At 38.4% G+C, this 24,965-nt stretch overlaps 1 protein-coding gene across 2 annotated transcripts in view; it reads left to right on the forward strand.

The window, feature by feature from the left end:
* Nucleotides 1-22,354, forward strand: part of LOC141162539 (sulfotransferase 1C2-like) — a 71,974-nt gene extending 49,620 nt beyond the window's left edge. For both annotated transcript variants that reach the window (XM_073648738.1, XM_073648739.1), the window contains 7 exons: nt 16,928-17,069; nt 17,211-17,336; nt 17,508-17,605; nt 18,274-18,400; nt 18,672-18,766; nt 20,612-20,792; nt 20,874-22,354. In XM_073648738.1, the coding sequence (XP_073504839.1) occupies nt 16,928-17,069; nt 17,211-17,336; nt 17,508-17,605; nt 18,274-18,400; nt 18,672-18,766; nt 20,612-20,792; nt 20,874-20,986 (882 nt within the window). In that variant the 3' untranslated portion in view covers nt 20,987-22,354. The remainder of the gene's footprint in view (nt 1-16,927; nt 17,070-17,210; nt 17,337-17,507; nt 17,606-18,273; nt 18,401-18,671; nt 18,767-20,611; nt 20,793-20,873) is intronic.
* The last annotated feature ends 2,611 nt before the right edge of the window (nt 22,355-24,965 follow it).

Below are 24,965 nucleotides of genomic sequence, written 5' to 3' on the forward strand. Positions count from 1 at the left end.
AATATAACTACCATAATACTGCCTTCATGTACAAGAATATAACTACTATAATACTGCCTTCATGTACAAGAATATAACTACTATAATACTGCCTCCTATGTACAAGAATATAACTACTATAATACTGCTTCTATGTACAAGAATATAACTACTATAATACTGCTCCTATGTACAAGAATATAACTACTATAATACTGCCCCCTATGTACAGGAATATAACTACTATAATACTGCCGCTATGTACAAGAATATAACTACTATAATACTGCCTTCATGTGCAAGAATATATCTACTATAATGCTGCCTCCTATGTACAAGAATAACTACTATAATACTGCTTCTATGTACAAGAATATAACTACTATAATACTGCCCTTATGTACAAGAATATAACTACTATAATACTGCCTTCATGTACAAGAATATAACTACTATAATACTGCCTCCTATGTACAAGAATATAACTACTATAATACTGCTTCTATGTACAAGAATATAACTACTATAATACTGCTCCTATGTACAAGAATATAACTACTATAATACTGCCCCCTATGTACAGGAATATAACTACTATAATACTGCCGCTATGTACAAGAATATAACTACTATAATACTGCCTTCATGTGCAAGAATATATCTACTATAATGCTGCCTCCTATGTACAAGAATAACTACTATAATACTGCTTCTATGTACAAGAATATAACTACTATAATACTGCCCCTATGTACAAGAATATAACTACTATAATACTGCCCCTATGTACAAGAATATAACTACTATAATACTCATAGAATCATAGAATGGTAGAGTTGGAAGGGACCTCCTGGGTCATCTGGTCCAACCCCCTGCTCAAAGCAGGATTCACTAAATCATCTCAAACAGATGTCTGTCCAGCCTCTGTTTTTAGACGTCCATTGAAGGGGAACTCACCACCTCTCGTGGCAGCCTGTTCCACTCATTGATCACCCTCACTGTCAAAAAGTTTTTTCTAATATCTAATCTGTGTCTCCTTCCATTTAGTTTAATCCCATTGCTTCTAGTCTTTCCTTGTGCAAATGAGAATAAAGATGATCCTTCTACAATGTGACAGCCCTTGACATATTTGTAGACAGCTATTAAGTCTCCTCTCAGTCTTCTTTTTTGCAAGCTAAACATTCCCAAATCCTGCAACCGTTCCTCATAGGACATGGTTTGCAGACCAGTCACCATTCTGGTCGCTCTTCTCTGAACTTGCTCCAGTTTGTCTATGTCTTTTTTAAAATGTGGTGCCCAAAACTGTACACAGTATTCCAGATGAGGTCTGACCAAAGAGGAGTAAAGACCGATAATGACTTCACGTGATCTAGACTGTATGCTTCTGTTAATACATCCCAGAATTGTATTTGCCTTTTTTGCTGCTGCATCACACTGTTGACTCATGTTCAGTCTATGATCTATTAGTATACCTAAGTCTTTTTCACATGTACTGTTGCTTAGTCCTATTCCTCCCATTCTGTATATGCTTTTTTCATTTTTATTGCCCAGATGTAGTACTTTGCATTTTTCCCTGTTAAAAACCATTCTGTTGGTTGCTGCCCACTGCTCCAGTTTATTTAGGTCTTTTTGAATCCTCTCTCTCTCTTCTCTAGTGTTAGCTATCCCTCCTAGCTTTGTGTCATCAGCAAATTTAATCAGTTTACCCTCAATTCCTTCATCTAAATCATTGATAAAGATGTTGAACAATACAGGTCCCAGGACGGAGCCCTGTGGTACCCCACTTGAGACATTCATCCAGCTGGATGTGAAGCCATTTACAACCACCCTTTGAGTCCGATCACTAAGCCAGTTATGAATCCACCTAACAGTTGCCTGGTCCATTGCATACTTGGTCATTTTTTCAATAAGGATGGTGTGAGATACTTTGTCAAATGCTTTGCTGAAGTCAAGATATACTATATCTACAGCATTTCCCTGATCCACCCAGTCAGTGATTCTGTCATAGAAGGAAATTAAGTTAGTCTGACATGACTTGTTAGTTACAAACCCATGCTGACTCTGGTTAATCACTTCATTCTTATCCATGTACTTACATACATGTTGTTTAATAATTTGTTCAAAGATCTTTCTTGGTATAGAAGTCAGACTCACCGGCCTATAGTTCCCTGGGTCCACCTTCTTCCCCTTTTTGAAGATAGGAACAACATTTGCTCTTCTCCAGTCTTCTGGGACTTCTCCTGTTCTCCAAGAATTTTCAAAGATTATGGAGAGTGGTTCTAAAATTTCTTCTACGATCTCCTTCAGTACTCTGGGGTGTAATTCATCTGGACCTGGAGACTTGAACTCATTTATGTTAGCTAAATATTCCCTCACAATCTTTCTGTTTACAGATAACTTGGATTCTTCTATTCCTTTAAAACGACAGTGAAGATCAGTTGATGATACATTTTCTTTCTGAGAGAAAACAGATGCAAAATAGGAATTAAAAAGTTCGGCCTTCTCAACATCCTCTCTTACCATTTCTCCATTTTCATCCTGTAAAAATCCTATAGCATCTTTGACTTTTCTTTTACTTTTGACATACCCCCAAAATCCTTTTTTGTTGCTTTTGACATCTCTTGCAAGCCTTAATTCATTGTCAGCTTTAGCTAACCTGATACGTGCCCTACAGGATCTGCAGACTGCATTATAATCTTCTTTAGATATGCCTCCCTCTTTCCATTTAATAAACATTTCTTTCTTTCTTTTTAGCATGTGTTTAAGTTCTGTGTTCATCCATCCTGGTTTCCTTAAATGCTTCCCATTCTTCCTACTTTTCGGGATTGTTAACGATTGTGCTTTGAGAATCTCATTTTTAAAAATTTCCCATCCTTCCTGGACATTTTTGTCCTTAAGGACATCCAGCCATTGGATCCCTCCTATTCTCTTTCTGAGTCTCTTAAAATCTGCCTTTCTAAAATCTAACCTTGAAGTTTGAGTCTTCACATGTCTTCCTCCTCTAGTTATCGAAAATTCTATAATAGCATGATCGCTGCCTCCTAGGGTCCCAGCCATCTTTACCTCCTCAACCATTTCATCCCTGTTTATAAGGATTAGATCCAAAGTAGCAGATCCCCTTGTTTTCTCCCCTACCTTTTGGAAGATAAAGTTGTCAGCAAGAGAGGATAAGAATTTGCTTGACCTGTTAGTTTTACTTGAGAGAGATTCCCAACAAATGTCTGGATAGTTGAAATCTCCCATGACCACTACGTCATATTTTTTGGAGAACTTGGTCATTTGATACATAAAGAGTTCATCCATATCTTCAGCTTGCCCAGGTGGCCTGTAGTAAATGCCTACAATGGTGTCCTTTCCGTTGTTCTCTCCTTGTATTCTTACCCAAACAGTTTCCACAGAACTCCCAATCTCTGAAGCTTCAATCTCTGTGCAGATATACGCTTTTCTAACATACAATGCGACACCTCCTCCTCGTTTATCAAGTCTGTTTCTTGCAAATAAGTTGTATCCTTTTAGCCTTTTCATGTGTATCGTCCCACCAAGTTTCAGTGATTCCAATGACATCATATTCCTTTTCCTGCATTAGTAGTTCCAATTCTCCTTGTTTGTTGCCCATGCTTTGTGCATTTGTATAAAAACATTTTAGTTTGTGATTGGTTTCTCTTCCTCCCATATTTTTATTATTTAGATTGTTTTGTCTTTGTTCTTCCTTTCCACTTCCAGTAGCAGAGATCTCAATAGTATTTGTCAGCTGTATGGCTTTTTCTGGCCTTTTGCTTCCCTTCCCACATTGTTCTAGTTTAAAGCTCTTCTGATGAGTGCAGCAAGGCGACTTCCAAATACATGTTTTCCAGTCTTCGTAAGGTGCACCCCATCTCTAGCAAGTAGTCCATCGTATAGGTAATTCATTCCGTGATCCAGAAATCCAAATCCTTGTTGACGGCACCATCGACGTAGCCAGTTGTTCACCTGTAGAATCTTATTCCACCTCATTGTTCCATGGCCATCCACTGGGAGGATGGATGAGAAGACCACCTGCGCTCCCAATTCTTTCACTTTCTTGCCTAAGTCTTCAAAGTCACTGCAGATGGTTTCCAGGTCCTTTCTTGCGGTGTCATTTGTCCCCACATGTATTAGCAGGAATGGGTAGTGATCTGTAGGTCTGAAGAGTCTTGATATCCTGTCAGACACATCTTTAATTTTTGCTCCTGGAAGACAGCACATTTCTCTTGAGGTTATGTCTGGTCTGCAGATAGCGGCCTCTGTTCCTCTTAACAGGGAATCCCCCATGACCACCACTCTCCGTTTTTTCTTCACAACATTCTTCTTTCTCCATCCAGGAGGATTCTGAGGGCTTACAAGGTTATTCATTGCTGGCAAAGTCTTATCTTGCTGTATTTCTTCATGGTTCTCCTGCGTGAGAGCCTGGTACTGGTTCCTGAGCAGTATAGGTGCTGACTGCCTCTCGATCCTCCGGCTTCTGTGGGTCACAGGCTTCCATTCCTCTGTTTCGTCAGGTGCAGTTCGAATTTCTTCTCTTTCTGAATCATGAAGAGATAATTCTGCTCTGTCTAAGAACTCTTCACCTTCCTTAATGATTTTCAAGGTAGTTAACCTCTCTTCTAGATTTCGCAACTTTTCCTCCAACAGGGACACAAGCTTGCATTTCTGGCATGTGAAGTTTGGCTTTTCCACTGGCAAGTCTGTGAACATGTAGCAGGATATGCAGCTCACCAAATGGCTCCTGGACTCTTCCATGTTCTTACTGTTAATGTTCTGAAAACAGTGAAAAAAGCTTAAAAAAAAGTTTCAAAATGCGCGCGCCTACCGGCGCGCGGTTTACCGATGTCCTCTTTTCAGCTCCAACAGCCAAAATCCAGTGTTCTTTGAGCTCGCGGAGACTCTTCACTTACCCCAAAATGCAGTGGGAATATGCAAATTATCTCCTCAGGACTCCTCCCCTGGTTTGGACTCCTGCCCCTATGTACAAGAATATAACTACTATAATACTGCCTTCATGTACAAGAATATAACTACTATAATACTGCCCTCTATGTACAAGAATATAACTACTATAATACTGCTCCTATGTACAAGAATATAACTACTATTATACTGCCCCCTATGTACAAGAATAAAGCTACTATAATACTGCTCCTATGTACAAGAATATAACTACTATAATACTGCCCTCTATGTACAAGAATATAACTACTATAATACTGCTCCTATGTACAAGAATATAACTACTATTATACTGCCCCCTATGTACAAGAATAAAGCTACTATAATACTGCTCCTATGTACAAGAATATAACTACTATAATACTGCCCTCTATGTACAAGAATATAACTACTATAATACTGCTCCTATGTACAAGAATATAACTACTATAATACTGCCCCCTATGTACAAGCATATAACTACTATAATACTGCCTTCATGTACAAGAATATAACTACTATAATACTGACCCTATGTACAAGAATATAACTACTATAATACTGCCTTCATGTACAAGAATATAACTACTATAATACTGTCCCTATGTACAAGAATATAACTACTATAATACTGCTACCTACAGTGCTGGCCAAAAGTATTGGCACCCCTGCAATTCTGTCAGATAATACTCAGTTTCTTCCTGAAAATGATTGCAATCACAAATTCTTTGATCTTATTATCTTCATTTAATTTGCTTGCAAGGAAAAAACACAAAAGAGAATGAAGCAAAAATCAAATCATTGATCATTTCACACAGAACTGCAAAAAAGGGCCAGACAAAAGTATTGGCACCCTCAGCCTAATACTTGGTTGCACAACCTTTACCCAAAATAACTGCGAACAACCGCTTCCGGTAACCATCAATGAGTTTCTTACAATGCTCTGCTGGAATTGTAGACCATTCTTCTTTGGCAAACTGCTCCAGGTCCCTGATATTTGAAGGGTGCCTTCTCCAAACTGCCATTTTGAGATCTCTCCACAGGTGTTCTATGGGATTCAGGTCTGGACTCATTGCAGGCCACCTTAGAAGTCTCCAGTGCTTTCTCTCAAATCATTTTATAGTGCTTTTGGAAGTGTGTTTTGGGTCATTGTCCTGCTGGAAGACCCATGACCTCTGAGGGAGACCCAGCTTTCTCACACTGGGCCCTACATTATGCTGAAAAATTTGTTGGTAGTCTTCAGACTTCATAATGCCATGCACACGGTCAAGCAGTCCAGTGCCAGAGGCAGCAAAGCAACCCCAAAACATCAGGGAACCTCCGCCATGTTTGACTGTAGGGACCGTGTTCTTTTCTTTGAATGCCTCTTTTTTTTCCTGTACACTCTATGTTGATGCTTTTTCCCAAAAAGCTCTACTTTTTGTCTCATCTGACCAGAGAACATTCTTCCAAAATGTTTTAGGCTTTCTCAGGTAAGTTTTGGCAAACTCCAGCCTGGCTTTTTTATGTCTCGGGGTAAGAAGTGGGGTCTTCCTGGGTATCCTACCATACAGTCCCTTTTCATTCAGACGTCGACGGATAGTACGGGTTGACAATGTTGTACCCTCGGACTGCAGGGTTGCTTGAACTTGTTTGGATGTTGGTCGAGGTTCTTTATCCACCATCCGCACAATCTTGCGTTGAAATCTCTCGTCAATTTTTCTTTTCCGTCCACATCTAGGGAGGTTAGCCACAGTGCCATGGGCTTTACACTTCTTGATGACACTGCGCACGGAAGACACAGGAACATTCAGGTCTTTGGAGATGGACTTGTAGCCTTGAGATTGCTCATGCTTCCTCACAATTTGGTTTCTCAAGTCCTCAGACAGTTCTTTGGTCTTCTTTCTTTTCTCCATGCTCAATGTGGTACACACAAGGACACAGGACAGAGGTTGAGTCAACTTTAATCCATGTTAACTGGCTGCAAGTGTGATTTAGTTATTGCCAACACCTGTTAGGTGCCACAGGTAAGTTACAGGTGCTGTTAGTTATACCAATTACAGAAGCATCACAGGATTTTTCAAAGGGTGCCAATATTTTTGTCCACCCCCTTTTTTAGGTTTGGTTTGAAATTATATCCAATTTGGCTTTAGGACAATTATTTTTGTGTTTTTTCATTGAAGACAAATTAAATGAAGAGAATAATACCAAAGAATTTGTGATTGCAATCATTTTCAGGAAGAAGCTGAGTATTATCTGACAGAATTGCAGGGGTGCCAATACTTTTGGCCAGCACTGTATGTACCAGAATATAACTACTATAATACTGCTCCCTATGTACAAGAATATAACTACTATATTACTGCTCCCTATGTCCAAGAATATAACTACTATATTACTGCTCCCTATGTCCAAGAATATAACTACTATAATACTGCTCCCTATGTATAAGCATATAACTACTATAATACTGCTCCTATATACAAGAATATAACTACTATAATACTGCTCCTATGCACAAGAATATAACTACTATAATACTGCTCCCTATGTGCAAGAATATAACTACTATAATACTGCTCCCTATGTGCAAGAATATAACTACTCTAATACTGCTCCTATGTACAAGAATATAACTACTATAATACTGCTCCTATGTACAAGAATATAACTACAATAATACTGCCCCTTATGTACAAGAATATAACTACTATAATACTGCCCCTTATGTACAAGAATATAACTACTATAATACTGCCCCCTATGTACAAGAATATAACTACTATAATACTGCCCCTATGTACAAGAATATAACTACTATAATACTGCTCCTATGTACAAGAATATAACTACTATAATACTGCTCCCTATGTGCAAGAATATAACTACTCTAATACTGCTCCTATGTACAAGAATATAACTACAATAATACTGCCCCTTATGTACAAGAATATAACTACTATAATACTGCTCCTATGTACAAGAATATAACTACTACAATACTGCCCCTATATACAAGAATATAACTACTATAATAATGCTCCTATGTACAAGAATATAACTACTATAATACTGCCCCCTATGTACAAGAATATAACTATAATAATACTGCCCCTTATGTACAAGAATATAACTACTATAATACTGCTCCTATGTACAAGAATATAACTACTATAATACTGCCCCTATATACAAGAATATAACTACTATAATACTGCTCCTATGTACAAGAATATAACTACTATAATACTGTCCCTATGTACAAGAATATAACTACTATAATACTGCCCCCTATGTACAAGAATATAACTACTATAATACTGCCCCTATGTACAAGAATATAACTACTATAATACTGCCCCCTATGTACAAGAATATATCTACTATAATACTGCTCCTATGTACAAGAATATAACTACTATAATACTGCTCCTATGTACAAGAATATAACTACTATAATACTGCTCCTATGTACAGGAATATAACTACTATAATACTGCCCCTATATACAAGAATATAACTACTATAATACTGCCCCTATATACAAGAATATAACTACTATAATACTGCTCCTATGTACAAGAATATAACTACTATAATACTGCCCCCTATGTACAAGAATATAACTATTATAATACTGCTCCCTATGTAGAAGAATATAACTACTATAATACTGCTCCCTATGTACAAGAATATAACTGCAATAATACTGCCCCCTATGTACAAGAATATAACTACTATAATACTGTCCCTATGTACAAGAATATAACTACTATAATACAGCTCCTATGTACAAGAATATAACTACTATATTACTGCTCCTATGTACAAGAATATAACTACAATAATACTGCCCTTTATGTACAAGAATATAACTACTATAATACTGTCCCTATGTACAAGAATATAACTACTATAATACTGTCCCTATGTACAAGAATATAACTACTATAATACTGCTACCTATGTACCAGAATATAACTACTATAATTCTGCCCCTATATACAAGAATATAACTACTATAATACTGTCCCTATGTACAAGAATATAACTACTATAATACTGCTCCTATGTACAAGAATATAACTACTATAATACTGCTCCTATGTACAGGAATATAACTACTATAATACTGCCCCTATATACAAGAATATAACTACTATAATACTGCCCCTATATACAAGAATATAACTACTATAATACTGCCCCTATATACAAGAATATAACTACTATAATACTGCTCCTATGTACAAGAATATAACTACTATAATACTGCTCCTATGTATAAGAATATAACTACTATAATACTGCTCCTATGTATAAGAATATAACTACAATAATACTGCTCCTATGTACAAGAATATAACTACTATAATACTGCCCCCTATGTACAAGAATATAACTACTATAATACTGCCCTTATGTACAACAATATAATTACTATAATACTGCCCCTATGTACAAGAATATAACTACTATAATACTGCACCTATGTACAAGAATATAACTACTATAATACTGCCCCTATGTACAAGAATATAACTACTATAATACTGCCCCTATGTACAAGAATATAACTACTATAATACTGCCCCTATGTACAAGAATATAACTACTATAATACTGCTCCTATGTACAAGAATATAACTACTATAATACTGCCCCTATGTACAAGAATATAACTACTATAATACTGCTCCTATGTACAAGAATATAACTACTATAATACTGCTACCTATGTACCAGAATATAACTACTATAATTCTGCCCCTATATACAAGAATATAACTACTATAATACTGTCCCTATGTACAAGAATATAACTACTATAATACTGCTCCTATGTACAAGAATATAACTACTATAATACTGCTCCTATGTACAAGAATATAACTACTATAATACTGCTCCTATGTACAGGAATATAACTACTATAATACTGCCCCTATATACAAGAATATAACTACTATAATACTGCCCCTATATACAAGAATATAACTACTATAATACTGCTCCTATGTACAAGAATATAACTACTATAATACTGCTCCTATATACAAGAATATAACTACTATAATACTGCTCCTATGTACAAGAATATAACTACTATAATACTGCTCCCTATGTGCAAGAATATAACTACTATATTACTGCTCCCTATGTGCAAGAATATAACTACTATAATACTGCTCCCTATGTATAAGCATATAACTACTATAATACTGCTCCTATATACAAGAATATAACTACTATAATACTGCTCCTATGTACAAGAATATAACTACTATAATACTGCTCCCTATGTGCAAGAATATAACTACTATAATACTGCTCCCTATGTGCAAGAATATAACTACTCTAATACTGCTCCTATGTACAAGAATATAACTACAATAATACTGCCCCTTATGTACAAGAATATAACTACTATTATACTGCCCCTTATGTACAAGAATAAAACTACTATAATACTGCTCCTATGTACAAGAATATAACTACTATAATACTGCCCCCTATGTACAAGAATATAACTACTATAATACTGCCCCCTATGTACAAGAATATAACTACTATAATACTGCTCCTATGTACAAGAATATAACTACTATAATACTGCTCCCTATGTGCAAGAATATAACTACTCTAATACTGCTCCTATGTACAAGAATATAACTACAATAATACTGCCCCTTATGTACAAGAATATAACTACTACAATACTGCCCCTATATACAAGAATATAACTACTATAATAATGCTCCTATGTACAAGAATATAACTACTATAATACTGCTCCCTATGTACAAGAATATAACTGCAATAATACTGCCCCCTATGTACAAGAATATAACTACTATAATACTGTCCCTATGTACAAGAATATAACTACTATAATACAGCTCCTATGTACAAGAATATAACTACTATATTACGGCTCCTATGTACAAGAATATAACTACAATAATACTGCCCTTTATGTACAAGAATATAACTACTATAATACTGTCCCTATGTACAAGAATATAACTACTATAATACTGTCCCTATGTACAAGAATATAACTACTATAATACTGCTACCTATGTACCAGAATATAACTACTATAATTCTGCCCCTATATACAAGAATATAACTACTATAATACTGTCCCGATGTACAAGAATATAACTACTATAATACTGCTCCTATGTACAAGAATATAACTACTATAATACTGCTCCTATGTACAGGAATATAACTACTATAATACTGCCCCTATATACAAGAATATAACTACTATAATACTGCCCCTATATACAAGAATATAACTACTATAATACTGCTCCTATGTACAAGAATATAACTACTATAATACTGCTCCTATGTATAAGAATATAACTACTATAATACTGCTCCTATGTATAAGAATATAACTACAATAATACTGCTCCTATGTACAAGAATATAACTACTATAATACTGCCCCCTATGTACAAGAATATAACTACTATAATACTGCCCTTATGTACAACAATATAATTACTATAATACTGCCCCTATGTACAAGAATATAACTACTATAATACTGCCCCTATGTACAAGAATATAACTACTATAATACTGCCCCTATGTACAAGAATATAACTACTATAATACTGCCCCTATGTACAAGAATATAACTACTATAATACTGCTCCTATGTACAAGAATATAACTACTATAATACTGCCCCTATGTACAAGAATATAACTACTATAATACTGCTCCTATGTACAAGAATATAACTACTATAATACTGCTACCTATGTACCAGAATATAACTACTATAATTCTGCCCCTATATACAAGAATATAACTACTATAATACTGTCCCTATGTACAAGAATATAACTACTATAATACTGCTCCTATGTACAAGAATATAACTACTATAATACTGCTCCTATGTACAAGAATATAACTACTATAATACTGCTCCTATGTACAGGAATATAACTACTATAATACTGCCCCTATATACAAGAATATAAATACTATAATACTGCCCCTATATACAAGAATATAACTACTATAATACTGCTCCTATGTACAAGAATATAACTACTATAATACTGCTCCTATATACAAGAATATAACTACTATAATACTGCTCCTATGTACAAGAATATAACTACTATAATACTGCTCCCTATGTGCAAGAATATAACTACTATATTACTGCTCCCTATGTGCAAGAATATAACTACTATAATACTGCTCCCTATGTATAAGCATATAACTACTATAATACTGCTCCTATATACAAGAATATAACTACTATAATACTGCTCCTATGTACAAGAATATAACTACTATAATACTGCTCCCTATGTGCAAGAATATAACTACTATAATACTGCTCCCTATGTGCAAGAATATAACTACTCTAATACTGCTCCTATGTACAAGAATATAACTACAATAATACTGCCCCTTATGTACAAGAATAAAACTACTATAATACTGCTCCTATGTACAAGAATATAACTACTATAATACTGCCCCCTATGTACAAGAATATAACTACTATAATACTGCCCCCTATGTACAAGAATATAACTACTATAATACTGCTCCCTATGTGCAAGAATATAACTACTATAATACTGCTCCCTATGTGCAAGAATATAACTACTCTAATACTGCTCCTATGTACAAGAATATAACTACTCTAATACTGCTCCTATGTACAAGAATATAACTACAATAATACTGCCCCTTATGTACAAGAATATAACTACTACAATACTGCCCCTATATACAAGAATATAACTACTATAATAATGCTCCTATGTACAAGAATATAACTACTATAATACTGCCCCCTATGTACAAGAATATAACTATAATAATACTGCCCCTTATGTACAAGAATATAACTACTATAATACTGCTCCTATGTACAAGAATATAACTACTATAATACTGCCCCTATATACAAGAATATAACTACTATAATACTGCTCCTATGTACAAGAATATAACTACTATAATACTGTCCCTATGTACAAGAATATAACTACTATAATACTGTCCCTATGTACAAGAATATAACTACTATAATACTGCTACCTATGTACCAGAATATAACTACTATAATTCTGCCCCTATATACAAGAATATAACTACTATAATACTGTCCCTATGTACAAGAATATAACTACTATAATACTGCTCCTATGTACAAGAATATAACTACTATAATACTGCTCCTATGTACAAGAATATAACTACTATAATACTGCTCCTATGTACAGGAATATAACTACTATAATACTGCCCCTATATACAAGAATATAACTACTATAATACTGCCCCTATATACAAGAATATAACTACTATAATACTGCTCCTATGTACAAGAATATAACTACTATAATACTGCCCCCTATGTACAAGATTATAACTACTATAATACTGCTCCCTATGTACAAGAATATAACTGCAATAATACTGCCCCCTATGTACAAGAATATAACTACTATAATACTGTCCCTATGTACAAGAATATAACTACTATAATACAGCTCCTATGTACAAGAATATAACTACTATATTACTGCTCCTATGTGCAAGAATATAACTACAATAATACTGCCCTTTATGTACAAGAATATAACTACTATAATACTGTCCCTATGTACAAGAATATAACTACTATAATACTGTCCCTATGTACAAGAATATAACTACTATAATACTGCTACCTATGTACCAGAATATAACTACTATAATTCTGCCCCTATATACAAGAATATAACTACTATAATACTGTCCCTATGTACAAGAATATAACTACTATAATACTGCTCCTATGTACAAGAATATAACTACTATAATACTGCTCCTATGTACAGGAATATAACTACTATAATACTGCCCCTATATACAAGAATATAACTACTATAATACTGCCCCTATATACAAGAATATAACTACTATAATACTGTTCCTATGTATAAGAATATAACTACTATAATACTGCTCCTATGTATAAGAATATAACTACAATAATACTGCACCTATGTACAAGAATATAACTACTATAATACTGCCCCTATGTACAAGAATATAACTACTATAATACTGCCCCTATGTACAAGAATATAACTACTATAATACTGCCCCTATGTACAAGAATATAACCACTATAATACTGCTCCTATGTACAAGAATATAACTACTATAATACTGCCCCTATGTACAAGAATATAACTACTATAATACTGCTCCTATGTACAAGAATATAACTACTATAATACTGCCCCCTATGTACAAGAATATAACTACTATAATACTGCCCCCTGTGTACAAGAATATAACTACTATGATACCGCCCCCTATGTACAAAAATATAACTACTATAATACTGCTCCTATGTACAAGAATATACCTACTATAATACTGCCCCTATGTACAAGAATATAACTACTATAATACTGCCCCCTGTGTACAAGAATATAACTACTATGATACTGCCCCCTATGTACAAAAATATAACTACTATAATACTGCTCCTATGTACAAGAATATAACTACTATAATACTGCTCCTATGTACAAGAATATAACTACTATAATACTGCCCCCTGTGTTCAAGAATATAACTACTATGATACTGCCCCCTATGTACAAAAATATAACTACTATAATACTGCCCCTATGTACAAGAATATCACTACTATAATACTGCCCCCTATGTACAAGAATATAACTACTATAATACTGCTCCTATGTACAAGAATATAACTACTATAATACTGCCCCCTATGTACAAGAATATAACTACTATAATACTGCTCCCTATGTACAAGAATATAACTACTATAATACTGCTCCCTATGTACAAGAATATAACTACTATAATACTGCCCCTATGTACAAGAATATAATTCATTCAGAGGCTTGCGCCAGTGTAAGAAATGTATTTCAGTTTCGTACTGCGTGTTGCTGGTATTTACACCCCAGGACGAGCCCTTCCTTGCTAAAACCACTTAAACATTAAGTTCTTGCACAAATACATGATATGCAAATGCATTATGAAATTTGCAAAAGTTTTACTTCAGTTTTTTGGTGCAAAATGTTTAATGATGTGGAGTTTAATCTTTATTGGATTTGCACTTTTTTAGGACTAGTTTGTGGTGTTTTTAGACAGTTTTGTGCCAAATTATTCTTTTAATTTGTGCCTTTTTTAAGTCTATTTTATTTGCTTGGTATTTGGTATCGGAGCATAAGTCTGGACCCCGTTTTGCCAGGGATTTCGAATGTATGCCCCGACAGGGACACCCAATGCAGGGTGAAAGCGCCCTTAGGAGTCAGTCCGTAGAAGATTAGCGCTTGTGTAAACTTTACCAAATGCAAACAGACCCTAGAGGTGAAGGACTCTGCTCGGAAAGCTCTTACAATTTTGGTGGTGGAGCCGTCCCGAAAATGTTGAAGGAAAATGTCACTGAAGATGCTTAAGGTTAAAACAAAGTTGGCGTTTTCCTGAAGTCTTTGGTTTGGAAGACTCGGCGGCTGCTCTAAGTGTCTAAAACCCGCTGTGTGCACATAGTCTTAGTTATCATATTAATCTGCCAATCTGTAATGCTTGGGAAAATATGACTTGCATGGGTTTACACCACAGATTTGCTTGCACATATGTTGACAGTACTCCAAGAGACCGTGACTTTTTGACCTTCTGAGAAACAATGGCTCTTGCTGAAATACTGGAATTTGCTATTGCAGGTGATATCAACTTATAAATATATTCCCCAGGTTTGAACTGCTTGGTATGAATAAATGCTGACTCTGGGACTTCCCTCAGAGCCATACTGACCTGACAAAGCACCACATATGCTTTAGACAGCCTGTTTGACTAATTGTTTGGTGACCGCTATCTGGAGAGCTCCCTATAGTGAGTGCTTCAGTGATCTCTATGAGAAAGAGGTTGCCAGACACTTCTGGAGGTTGTCAGACACTTCTGGAGGCTGCCATACAGTTCTAGAGGTTGCCAGACACTTGTGGAGGTTGCCAGACACTTGTGGAGGTTGCCAGACACTTGTGGAGGTTGCCAGACAGTTCTGGAGGCTGCCAGACAGTTCTGGAGGCTGCCAGACACTTGTGGAGGCTGCCAGGCACTTGTGGAGGCTGCCAGGCACTTGTGGAGGCTGCCAGGCACTTGTGGAGGCTGCCAGGCACTTGTGGAGGCTGCCAGGCAGTTCTGGAGGCTGCCAGGCGCTTGTGGAGGCTGCCAGACGCTTGTGGAGGCTGCCAGACGCTTGTGGAGGCTGCTTGTCTCTCAGACAACAAAAAAGATTGACACTCTGAAATTGGTCATCATCTGTCGGGTGACGGTCAGGAGTCTCTTGACGCCATAAATTGTCGGCCAAACTCATTAAAATTGGCCATCGTTAGTCAAATGTGTGACCTTTAGTTTGTCGATGTGGTCTCCGGACGCACATATTCGCCACTATCGGAAGAGATGACCTTTTGAGGAGTTGATTAGGCTTGTCTAACAAAACAAAGAAACAGAAAAAACTGACTGACACATCCAATACAAGAAATAGGTGTGAACAGGTGCTTACTAGGGGGAGCTACCGCCATATACAATTAACAAACAAAGTAGCACTCTGTAACGCTTAGTATATAATTATGAAGTATGAAATATGAATAGCATTACTGCTGTGGAATATAGAAATAAATGAGAAATCTTAGCGCATAAATTGCCCAATTCATGTGTACCCGACGGCCGCGATAAGGCGTTTCTCAATGTCAGGACCCTATCAATGTGAACACCTCTCTAAGGGACATCCGTCTGCTTATGTGTGGGAAAGTAAGATCCTGCTGCAATTAAAACCACCTGCGGCATCAGGGTGGAGTGCTCAAAGCGTTAATTAGTACATTATTATTATACTCTGCCGATCCTGCGTTACATCACTTCTTACATCCTTCTCACCTCTCAAGTTGTATTCCTACTTCTCTCCAGATCTCGCACCTCTTGTAAAGGCTCTCCATCTATCTCCTAGGTTGCAGACATGGGTGATCGCCCTCCAATAAAAGTAGTGAGTGGGATGCCCACCCTGGGACCCTTTGCAGAAAACTGGGAGAATGTTCAGAGCTTCCAGGCCAGAGATGAGGATCTGCTGATAGTTACCTACCCTAAATCAGGTGAGACCATCAGGTGAGGTATAATATAAAATGCTAAGAGCATCATCCTGGGGTATAACTACTGATTATATCCAGGTGATTTGGATATTAACATACATGTATGACTTATGTCCATGCTCAACACATGTTGCCTCCTAACAGGTACCACGTGGATGAGTGAGATTTTGGACTTAATGTTACATAATGGAGATGTAACGAAAACCCAACGTGGAGCCATATATGAGCGGGTGCCTTTTCTGGAGTATGCGGTGCCCGACATGCCCACAGGTAATTGGCGTCACAATGGTTTATCTTCTCTACAAATGACCAGGTTACACCAAGTCAGAAGCTCCGGTGAACTGGATGAACCATTGGCCGTGTATCTTCCATGAGTCTACTTCTCTTATTGTCAGACACGTTCTCTTATTTTACAAGTCCAACTTGTTACCTCTCCCTCAGGAACTGAGATCCTGAATGCACGGGAGTCTCCACGCATCATCAAATCTCATTTACCCGTGAACGTCCTGCCAAGAAGCTTCTGGGGAAAGAAATGCAAGGTACTGGAAGAACGAAGTGAGACTGATCACAACCCTGCGTCTTCCTGATCAGTCTGGAGTGACGTGGAGCCTTCATTTCCTTATTCTCTTGTCGTCTGCGTAGGTCTTCTTCTCACGTTCTCCGTGGCCTGTATCTCTTGCTGTAAACCTTGGTCTTTGTCTCCATGGAAGTCCTGTTTTTTTCCTCCTATTTTAGATGTGACCTATGTTCTTTGTATACAGACTTTTCCATCCGAAGTCTATCGTACTGCCCCAACTATGTCTATCGTTTGTGTTTTAGAGCCTGGATCTCTTGTCATACACCTTCTATAGCTGTCAGATGGTATCTCGTAATCTTATTCAAGTCGCGAAAAAGCAGCAATGGAAAATGATCTATATGCTATATTGGGTCCATCTATACTATCGTAGGTCTTGGCCATACTCTAGTGCTAACACTTACCCATAAGTCCTTCTGTAGACTCTTCTCGTACTGTACTGCTATAAAGGGTCCATCTATCCTTCTGTAAACCTTGGTCACACTCTGTCGCTGAATATCCAGGACCATCTTTTATTCTTTACAACTTGCTGCTGAGCCGATCACACCTACAATTGTAAAGATCTGCTTTTTCCTCTTCGCCTTCTCACTGCAGAGTATTTCAGTAACTTTGTTTTGGTCTCTTCTTCTGTAGATCATTTACATGGCTCGTAATCCTAAGGACGTATTGGTGTCGTATTATCATTTCTATCGTATGGCTGTTGTGCACCCAGATCCGGGGACTTTTGAAGAATACCTACACACGTTCATAGAAGGGAAAGGTACATATAATATACCCACACGTGGTGTGACAACAAGCTGGTAACATAGGGGGTTAAATCCTATAACGGATCCTGGACTGTAACCTTCTTGGATCCTGATAAATATATCCTTGATTTACTGGGCCCAGTTACTATACTGGTAGTCTGAAGACTGTGATCCCCCATCTATTAAGAAACTACGACTCTCATCATGCACTGGAAACCTTCCTGTTTTTGTGATTATTCACACTTTGACCTCGTTATTGATTATCCTTCACCTTTTTCCCCTTAGTTGCCTTTGGGCCTTGGAGTGATCACGTGAAGGGCTGGTGGAAGATCAGACATCAGAAAGACATCCTCTACCTCTTCTACGAGGACATGTTAGAGGTGGGAGATATAGTTATCAATTCCAGTAATCCTTAATAGCATGTCATAGACCCGGTGTGGATTAGGTGCATGGACACGGCCTTATGTAGAAAAATTAGATGTTTGGGTTGTATTAGACGGGCAGAGTGAACGTTATCAGGGTGACTAAAGATGGCTCCACTTTTCTTTTTCTGCACCACTATTTGTGGCTTTTCTGTGTGTGTCTCTTTTACTCTCTTTTTCTCCTCTATTTGTGGCTCCTTGTCTCTCTGTGGCTCCTCTTCTCTTTTTCTCCTCTATTTGTGGCTCCTTGTCTCTCTGTGGCTCCTCTTCTCTTTTTCTCCATCACTGTTTGTGACTTCTCCCCTCTCTGTGGCTCCTCTTCTTTCTTTTTCTCTACCACTATTTGTGGATCCTCCTCTCTGTGGCTCCTCTTCTCTTTTTCTCCATCACTGTTTGTGACTTCTCCCCTCTCTGTGTCTCCTCTTCTCTTTTTCTCCATCACTGTTTGTGACTTCTCCCCTCTCTGTGGCTCCTCTTCTTTCTTTTTCTCCACCACTATTTGTGGATCCTCCTCTCTGTGGCTCCTCTTCTCTTTTTCTCCATCACTGTTTGTGACTTCTCCCCTCTCTGTGGCTCCTCTTCTCTTTTTCTCCATCACTGTTTGTGACTTCTCCCCTCTCTGTGGCTCCTCTTCTTTCTTTTTCTCCACCACTATTTGTGGATCCTCCTCTCTGTGGCTCCTCTTCTCTTTTTCTCCATCACTGTTTGTGACTTCGCCCCTCTCTGTGGCTCCTCTTCTCTTTTTCTCCATCACTGTTTGTGACTTCTCCCCTCTCTGTGGCTCCTCTTCTTTCGTTTTCTCCACCACTATTTGTGGATCCTCCTCTCTGTGGCTCCTCTTCTCTTTTTCTCCATCACTGTTTGTGACTTCTCCCCTCTCTGTGGCTCCTCTTCTTTCGTTTTCTCCACCACTATTTGTGGATCCTCCTCTTTGTGGCTCCTCTTCTGTTTTTCTCCTCCATTCTTTGTGGCTCCCCTTCTCTTTTCCTTCAACATTATTTGTGGCTCCTCTCTCTACTCTTCTCCTCCACTGTTTGTGGTTTCTCCTTTCTTTGTTGATCCTCCTCCTTACATGACTCATCTATTTGTGGCTCCTCTTCTCTTTTTCTCCTCTACTATTTGTGGCTCTTCTTCTCATTTTTTCCTCTATTTGTGGCTTGTCTCTGTGGCTCCTCTTCTCTTATTCTCCAACAATATTTGTGGCTTCTCCTCTGTCTTTAGCTCCTCTTCTGTTTTTCTCCTCCCTTATTTGTGGTTTCTCCTTTCTTTGTGGCACCTCCTCTTTATGTGACTTATCTATTTGTGGCTCATCTCTGTGGCTCCTCTTCTCTTTTCCTCCATCACTATTTGTGGCTCCTCTTCTCATTTTTTCCTCTATTTGTGGCTTGTCTCTGTGGCTCCTCTTCTCGCTTTTTCTCCACCACTATCTTTTTCTCCTCCTTTCTTTGTGGCACCTCCTCTTTATGTGACTTATCTATTTGTGGCTCTTCTCTGTGGCTACTCTTCTCTTTTCCTCCATCACTATTTGTGGCTCCTCTTCTCTATTTCTCCTCTACTATATGTGGCTCGTCTCTGTGGCTCCTCTTCTCGCTTTTTCTCCACCACTATCTTTTTCTCCTCCTTTCTCTGTGGCTCCTTTCTTCAGTCGTATGGAAATCCAATTGCTCAGGCATCTGATTGACGCATGTGTACAACCCACAACCAGCACAGTCCAACACCGCAGCAGAGTGACAGTAAAGAGGAGGACGGTATTAGACAAGGAGCTGGGAAAAGCTCTAAACTCTTACTATCTATTTGGTGCAGGACCAAGACCGTGAGATGAGGAAGGTGATGAAGTTCATAGGGAAGGATCTACCCGAAGATGTTCTGGAAAAGATCAATCAGCGCACCACCTTCAAGGCCATGAAAGACAACGACATGGCCAACTACCGCTCCATCCCTTCCTCCGTCATGGACCACAACATCTCTCCCTTCATGAGGAAAGGTATCACGTGCTTCTGGGGAGTATCAGTGCTGATGCTGGTGGTATTTATGATTGTTCAATCCTGTATTTCTGCCTTTTTAGGGGTTTGCGGAGACTGGAAGGTCCATCTCACGGTGGCTCAAAATGAATTATTTGATGAGTATTATAAAAGGGAGATGGCTGATACCGACCTGACCTTCCACTTCGAGGACTGAGACAGCGACCTGCAAATCCCTTTTCCCTTATCTCAATCTTCGTCATTGCACATAAAGAAAGATATTTTATGGGTTATAGTCACTAACAGCAATGATGCTGCCTTTTTACTTGGCGCTTGTTTTTTATGCAATATGTATTCTCCGGGAGACAGAATGGGAGAGGGGAACTTTGGGAGACTCGCACCGTCCCGATATTGGACGCACCGGCTCCCCGTGTATGATGTGAGCTCAGGAGCTGAGCCGGCATCGATCACAGCAGATGATGACTGTGTTACACAGCCATCATCTGCCTCTAACAGAAGTGATCGGGTATGAGCACCGATCACTGCTGTTAACCTTTTAAATAAACCTGTCACTAAATTTGTCACACATCCGCTTAAAATATCAACTTATTCAGTGTCTGCACTGCTTTCTCCAAATCCTTATGTAACCCCCCCCTGACTACCCCTGTATACCACCGAAAAGCCTTTTCAATTTCTCCTGCGTTGTATTCTAATCGGGTCCATCTGGTCTGATAGTCATGGCTTCAGACTCTCCACTCCTTCCCCACGGCTGCTGCTCGCCGTCCTTGACATTAATGACGCCTCCTTCGTCATCCTCATCGCCGTGAGAAATATTGCGCCTGCGCAGACAAAATTGTGTCTCGCGCCTGCGCAGTATGCTATGCCCAACTGCGGGCAAAGCCGAGAAACAGAAGTGTGCACCGCAATGGCCACAAAATCCTTCAGGTACGTGAGCTGGAAATCATGTGCACTTCTATTTTTCGGCTTTGCCCGCCATTGGGCAAAGCGTGCTGCGCAGGCGCAAAATTTCTCACGGTGATGAGGATGACGCAGGAGGTGTCATCGGCGCCAATCAGCAGCCAAGGGGAGGAGTGGAGAGTCCGAAGCCATGCCCATCGGACCGGAAAGTAGGAGACCATGATTTCTATCGTGTACTCCAATACCCTTTGTGACAAAGTCACTGGCAAAGTACTGGAGGGGAGATATGTAGCACTGAGGTTGTTAGCCTCAGTAATATAAACCTAGGAAAAATGATCCAGCACACAAAGTGCTTAGAGGGGTTAATCAGCCATGTTTAGTGCTAGGATGATTGAACATCTGTAGAGTGAGAGGAGTACAGAGGATAAATGCTCAGCTTTCTAGAGCTGTGTGTGTGGGTCTGGAGGTGAAAGCTCTGGAGCTGTATTGCCCGTGAAGGAAAGCTAAACCTTGTGTGTGTTCCTGAAGCGGGTGGTTTCCCGTAGCAACAAGAACTGTACCATACGTAATGTTTTTGTATTACTATTAAGCCGGGAAAGCCGTGTTTGTTTTGCTAACATTGCTGTGGTTTATGCAGTACTCTTAATAAACCAGCGGAAGATTTAAAGAGACAGTGTTCCTGTGTCTAACTCTATGTGCTGCTGAGTGATCTACCGCACCTTATATAGAACCAGCGATCGGTAAGGGAACTTAACAAAGTCAAAAAAAGTTACTAAAAATATTAAAATAAAAAACAATTTGAATCCTTCATTTTCCCCTATTTAAAAATGTAAAAAATTGAAAATAAAAAAATGTAATATTTCCACGTCCATAAAAGTCCAAGCTATCAAAATGTAAAATTAATTCACCCATATGGTAAAAGCAATAAAGAGAAAAAAAATGAAATGCCAAAATTAAGCTTTTCCAGTCATTTGACCCAAAAATGCAATAAAAAATAAGATCAAAATGTGATAACATTTTGTGGTAGATATCAATATAACAGCTAAAAACAAACCCTCACACAGTTTTATAGAGATAAAAATGAGAATGTTACAGGTCTCAGAAAATGGTGCCAATTTTTTTTTTTCCTTTTTACAAATTTCTGAATTTCAAAAAAAAAAAAAAGTTCTTGTATTTAGTTTACACCTTTTTTTTTTACATTAATAGGGTCCTCCAAGAATGTAATAAAATTGTTCCCATCACATAATTCAAACAGCAACTTATCATAGTAATGTGTAAGGAAGGGCTGAAGTCTGAAGAAACACAGCGCCTGAAACCTGTGTCTCAACTGACAGAGGAGCTGTGTTATAAGCTCACATACCGGTGAGCTGCTGTAGAAGTGCTGTGACAAAAGAAGAAATAAATCTTGACTGAGCACAATGGATTTTTTTTCTCCAGGCTCAGCCCTCTGCGGAGTCAGCTGAGATATATTTTTTCTCCTGTAACACATTTCTCTGGTAACTCACCAGTACGTGTGCGCTTATGATACAGCTCCTCAGTTCTATTTTGGTCTCATCTGACTAGGGCACCTTCCACATGCTTGCTGTGTCCCCTACATGGTCAGATGAGACCAAAGCACAACTCTTTGGACTAAACGCAAAACACTGTGTGATGGAAAACAAACATTGCACATCACCGTGAAAACACCATTCCCACAATCACACATGGTGGTGTCCGCATCATGCTGTGGGGAGGCTGAATACAAAAGCTACTCACAATTCTCAGATTTATATTTTTAAAATACTTAGAAAACCCTGTATCACTTCCTTTAGGCTATGTGCCCACGATGCAGAAATGCTCCGGATTTTTCCTGAGCGTTTCTGCATCTCCCTGCCAGAAAAAAACACATGCGGATTGTACATGCGGATTTTACATGCGGATTGTGCATGCAATCCATGCAACCAGCATTCATTTTATATAGTGTGACCAAGTTAGTTAAAAAAAAGAATAAAGATGGTAAAAAATAAAAAAAAACATATACTCACCTTCCGATGGCCCCCTCCTTATCAGATGTGTCTGGTCTTCCCGGTGTCTCGCGATTGTGTAAAAGGACCTTCTATGACGTCATTTATTCATGTGACAGGTCACGTAACTGCTGACGTCAGCGGTCACATGACCCGTCACATGACTAAATGACAACATGGCAGGTCCTTTTCAGACCATCGCGAGCTGCCGGCAAGCCAGGACGGATCGCTAAGGAGACCGGGGGCCATCAGAAGGTAAGTATAATGTATATTTTTTATTTTATTCTTTTTTTTACAGGTTCTATGGTACCCGGGTCCAGAGGAGAGTCTCCTGTCCTCCACACCCGGGTACCATCCGCACATTGAACTGCATGGTATCCACATCTGAAGATGCAGTGATGCGGATGTCATGTGTTCCAATGGAAGTCAATGGCGGCGAAAAGGCCGCGATTCTGCAAAATAATTTGTAGTGCTGCGGATTTTTTCACAGTGATAATCCGCAGCGGAAATTTCCACAGCATGTGCACAGCACAAGCGGATTATCATTGGGGAACATGGCAGACCTTCAACCAAGCGTTTTTTAAGCGTTTCTGCAGTGGAATTTCTGGTGCGGAAATGTTTAAAAAACACATCGTGGGCACACAGCCTAACACGTCACAAATACTACTGAAAATCCCATAAAACATTTATGTATTTGGGAGTAATGTGAAAAAATGGAAAAGTAAATGGGCTATTAATACATTTTCAAGGCACTGTAATCCTATCGTGATATTTTCTGGTGTACCTATGTATCTAATCCTCTCCTGTGTGATACTGTCTGCTGAGCCGTGTATCTAATCCTCTCCTGTGTGATACTGTCTGCTGAGCCGTGTATCTAATCCTCTCCTGTGTGATACTGTCTCCTGAGCCGTGTATCTAATCCTCTCCTGTGTGATACTGTCTCCTGAGCCGTGTATCTAATCCTATCCTGTGTGATACTGTCTGCTGAGCCGTGTATCTAATCCTCTCCTGTGTGATACTGCTGCTGAGCCGTGTATCTAATCCTATCCTGTGTGATACTGTCTGCTGAGCCGTGTATCTAATCCTCTCCTGTGTGATACTGTCTGCTGAGCTGTGTATCTAATCCTCTCCTGTGTGATACTGTCTGCTGAGCCGTGTATCTAATCCTCTCCTGTGTGATACTGTCTGCTGAGCCGTGTATCTAATCCTATCCTGTGTGATACTGTCTGCTGAGCCGTGTATCTAATCCTCTCCTGTGTGATACTGTCTGCTGAG

The sequence above is a fragment of the Phyllobates terribilis genome, unplaced genomic scaffold (assembly GCF_046119375.1).
Source record: "Phyllobates terribilis strain yellow unplaced genomic scaffold, ASM4611937v1 Scaffold_9__5_contigs__length_417890890, whole genome shotgun sequence".
In the NCBI taxonomy this organism is placed as follows: domain Eukaryota; kingdom Metazoa; phylum Chordata; class Amphibia; order Anura; family Dendrobatidae; genus Phyllobates; species Phyllobates terribilis.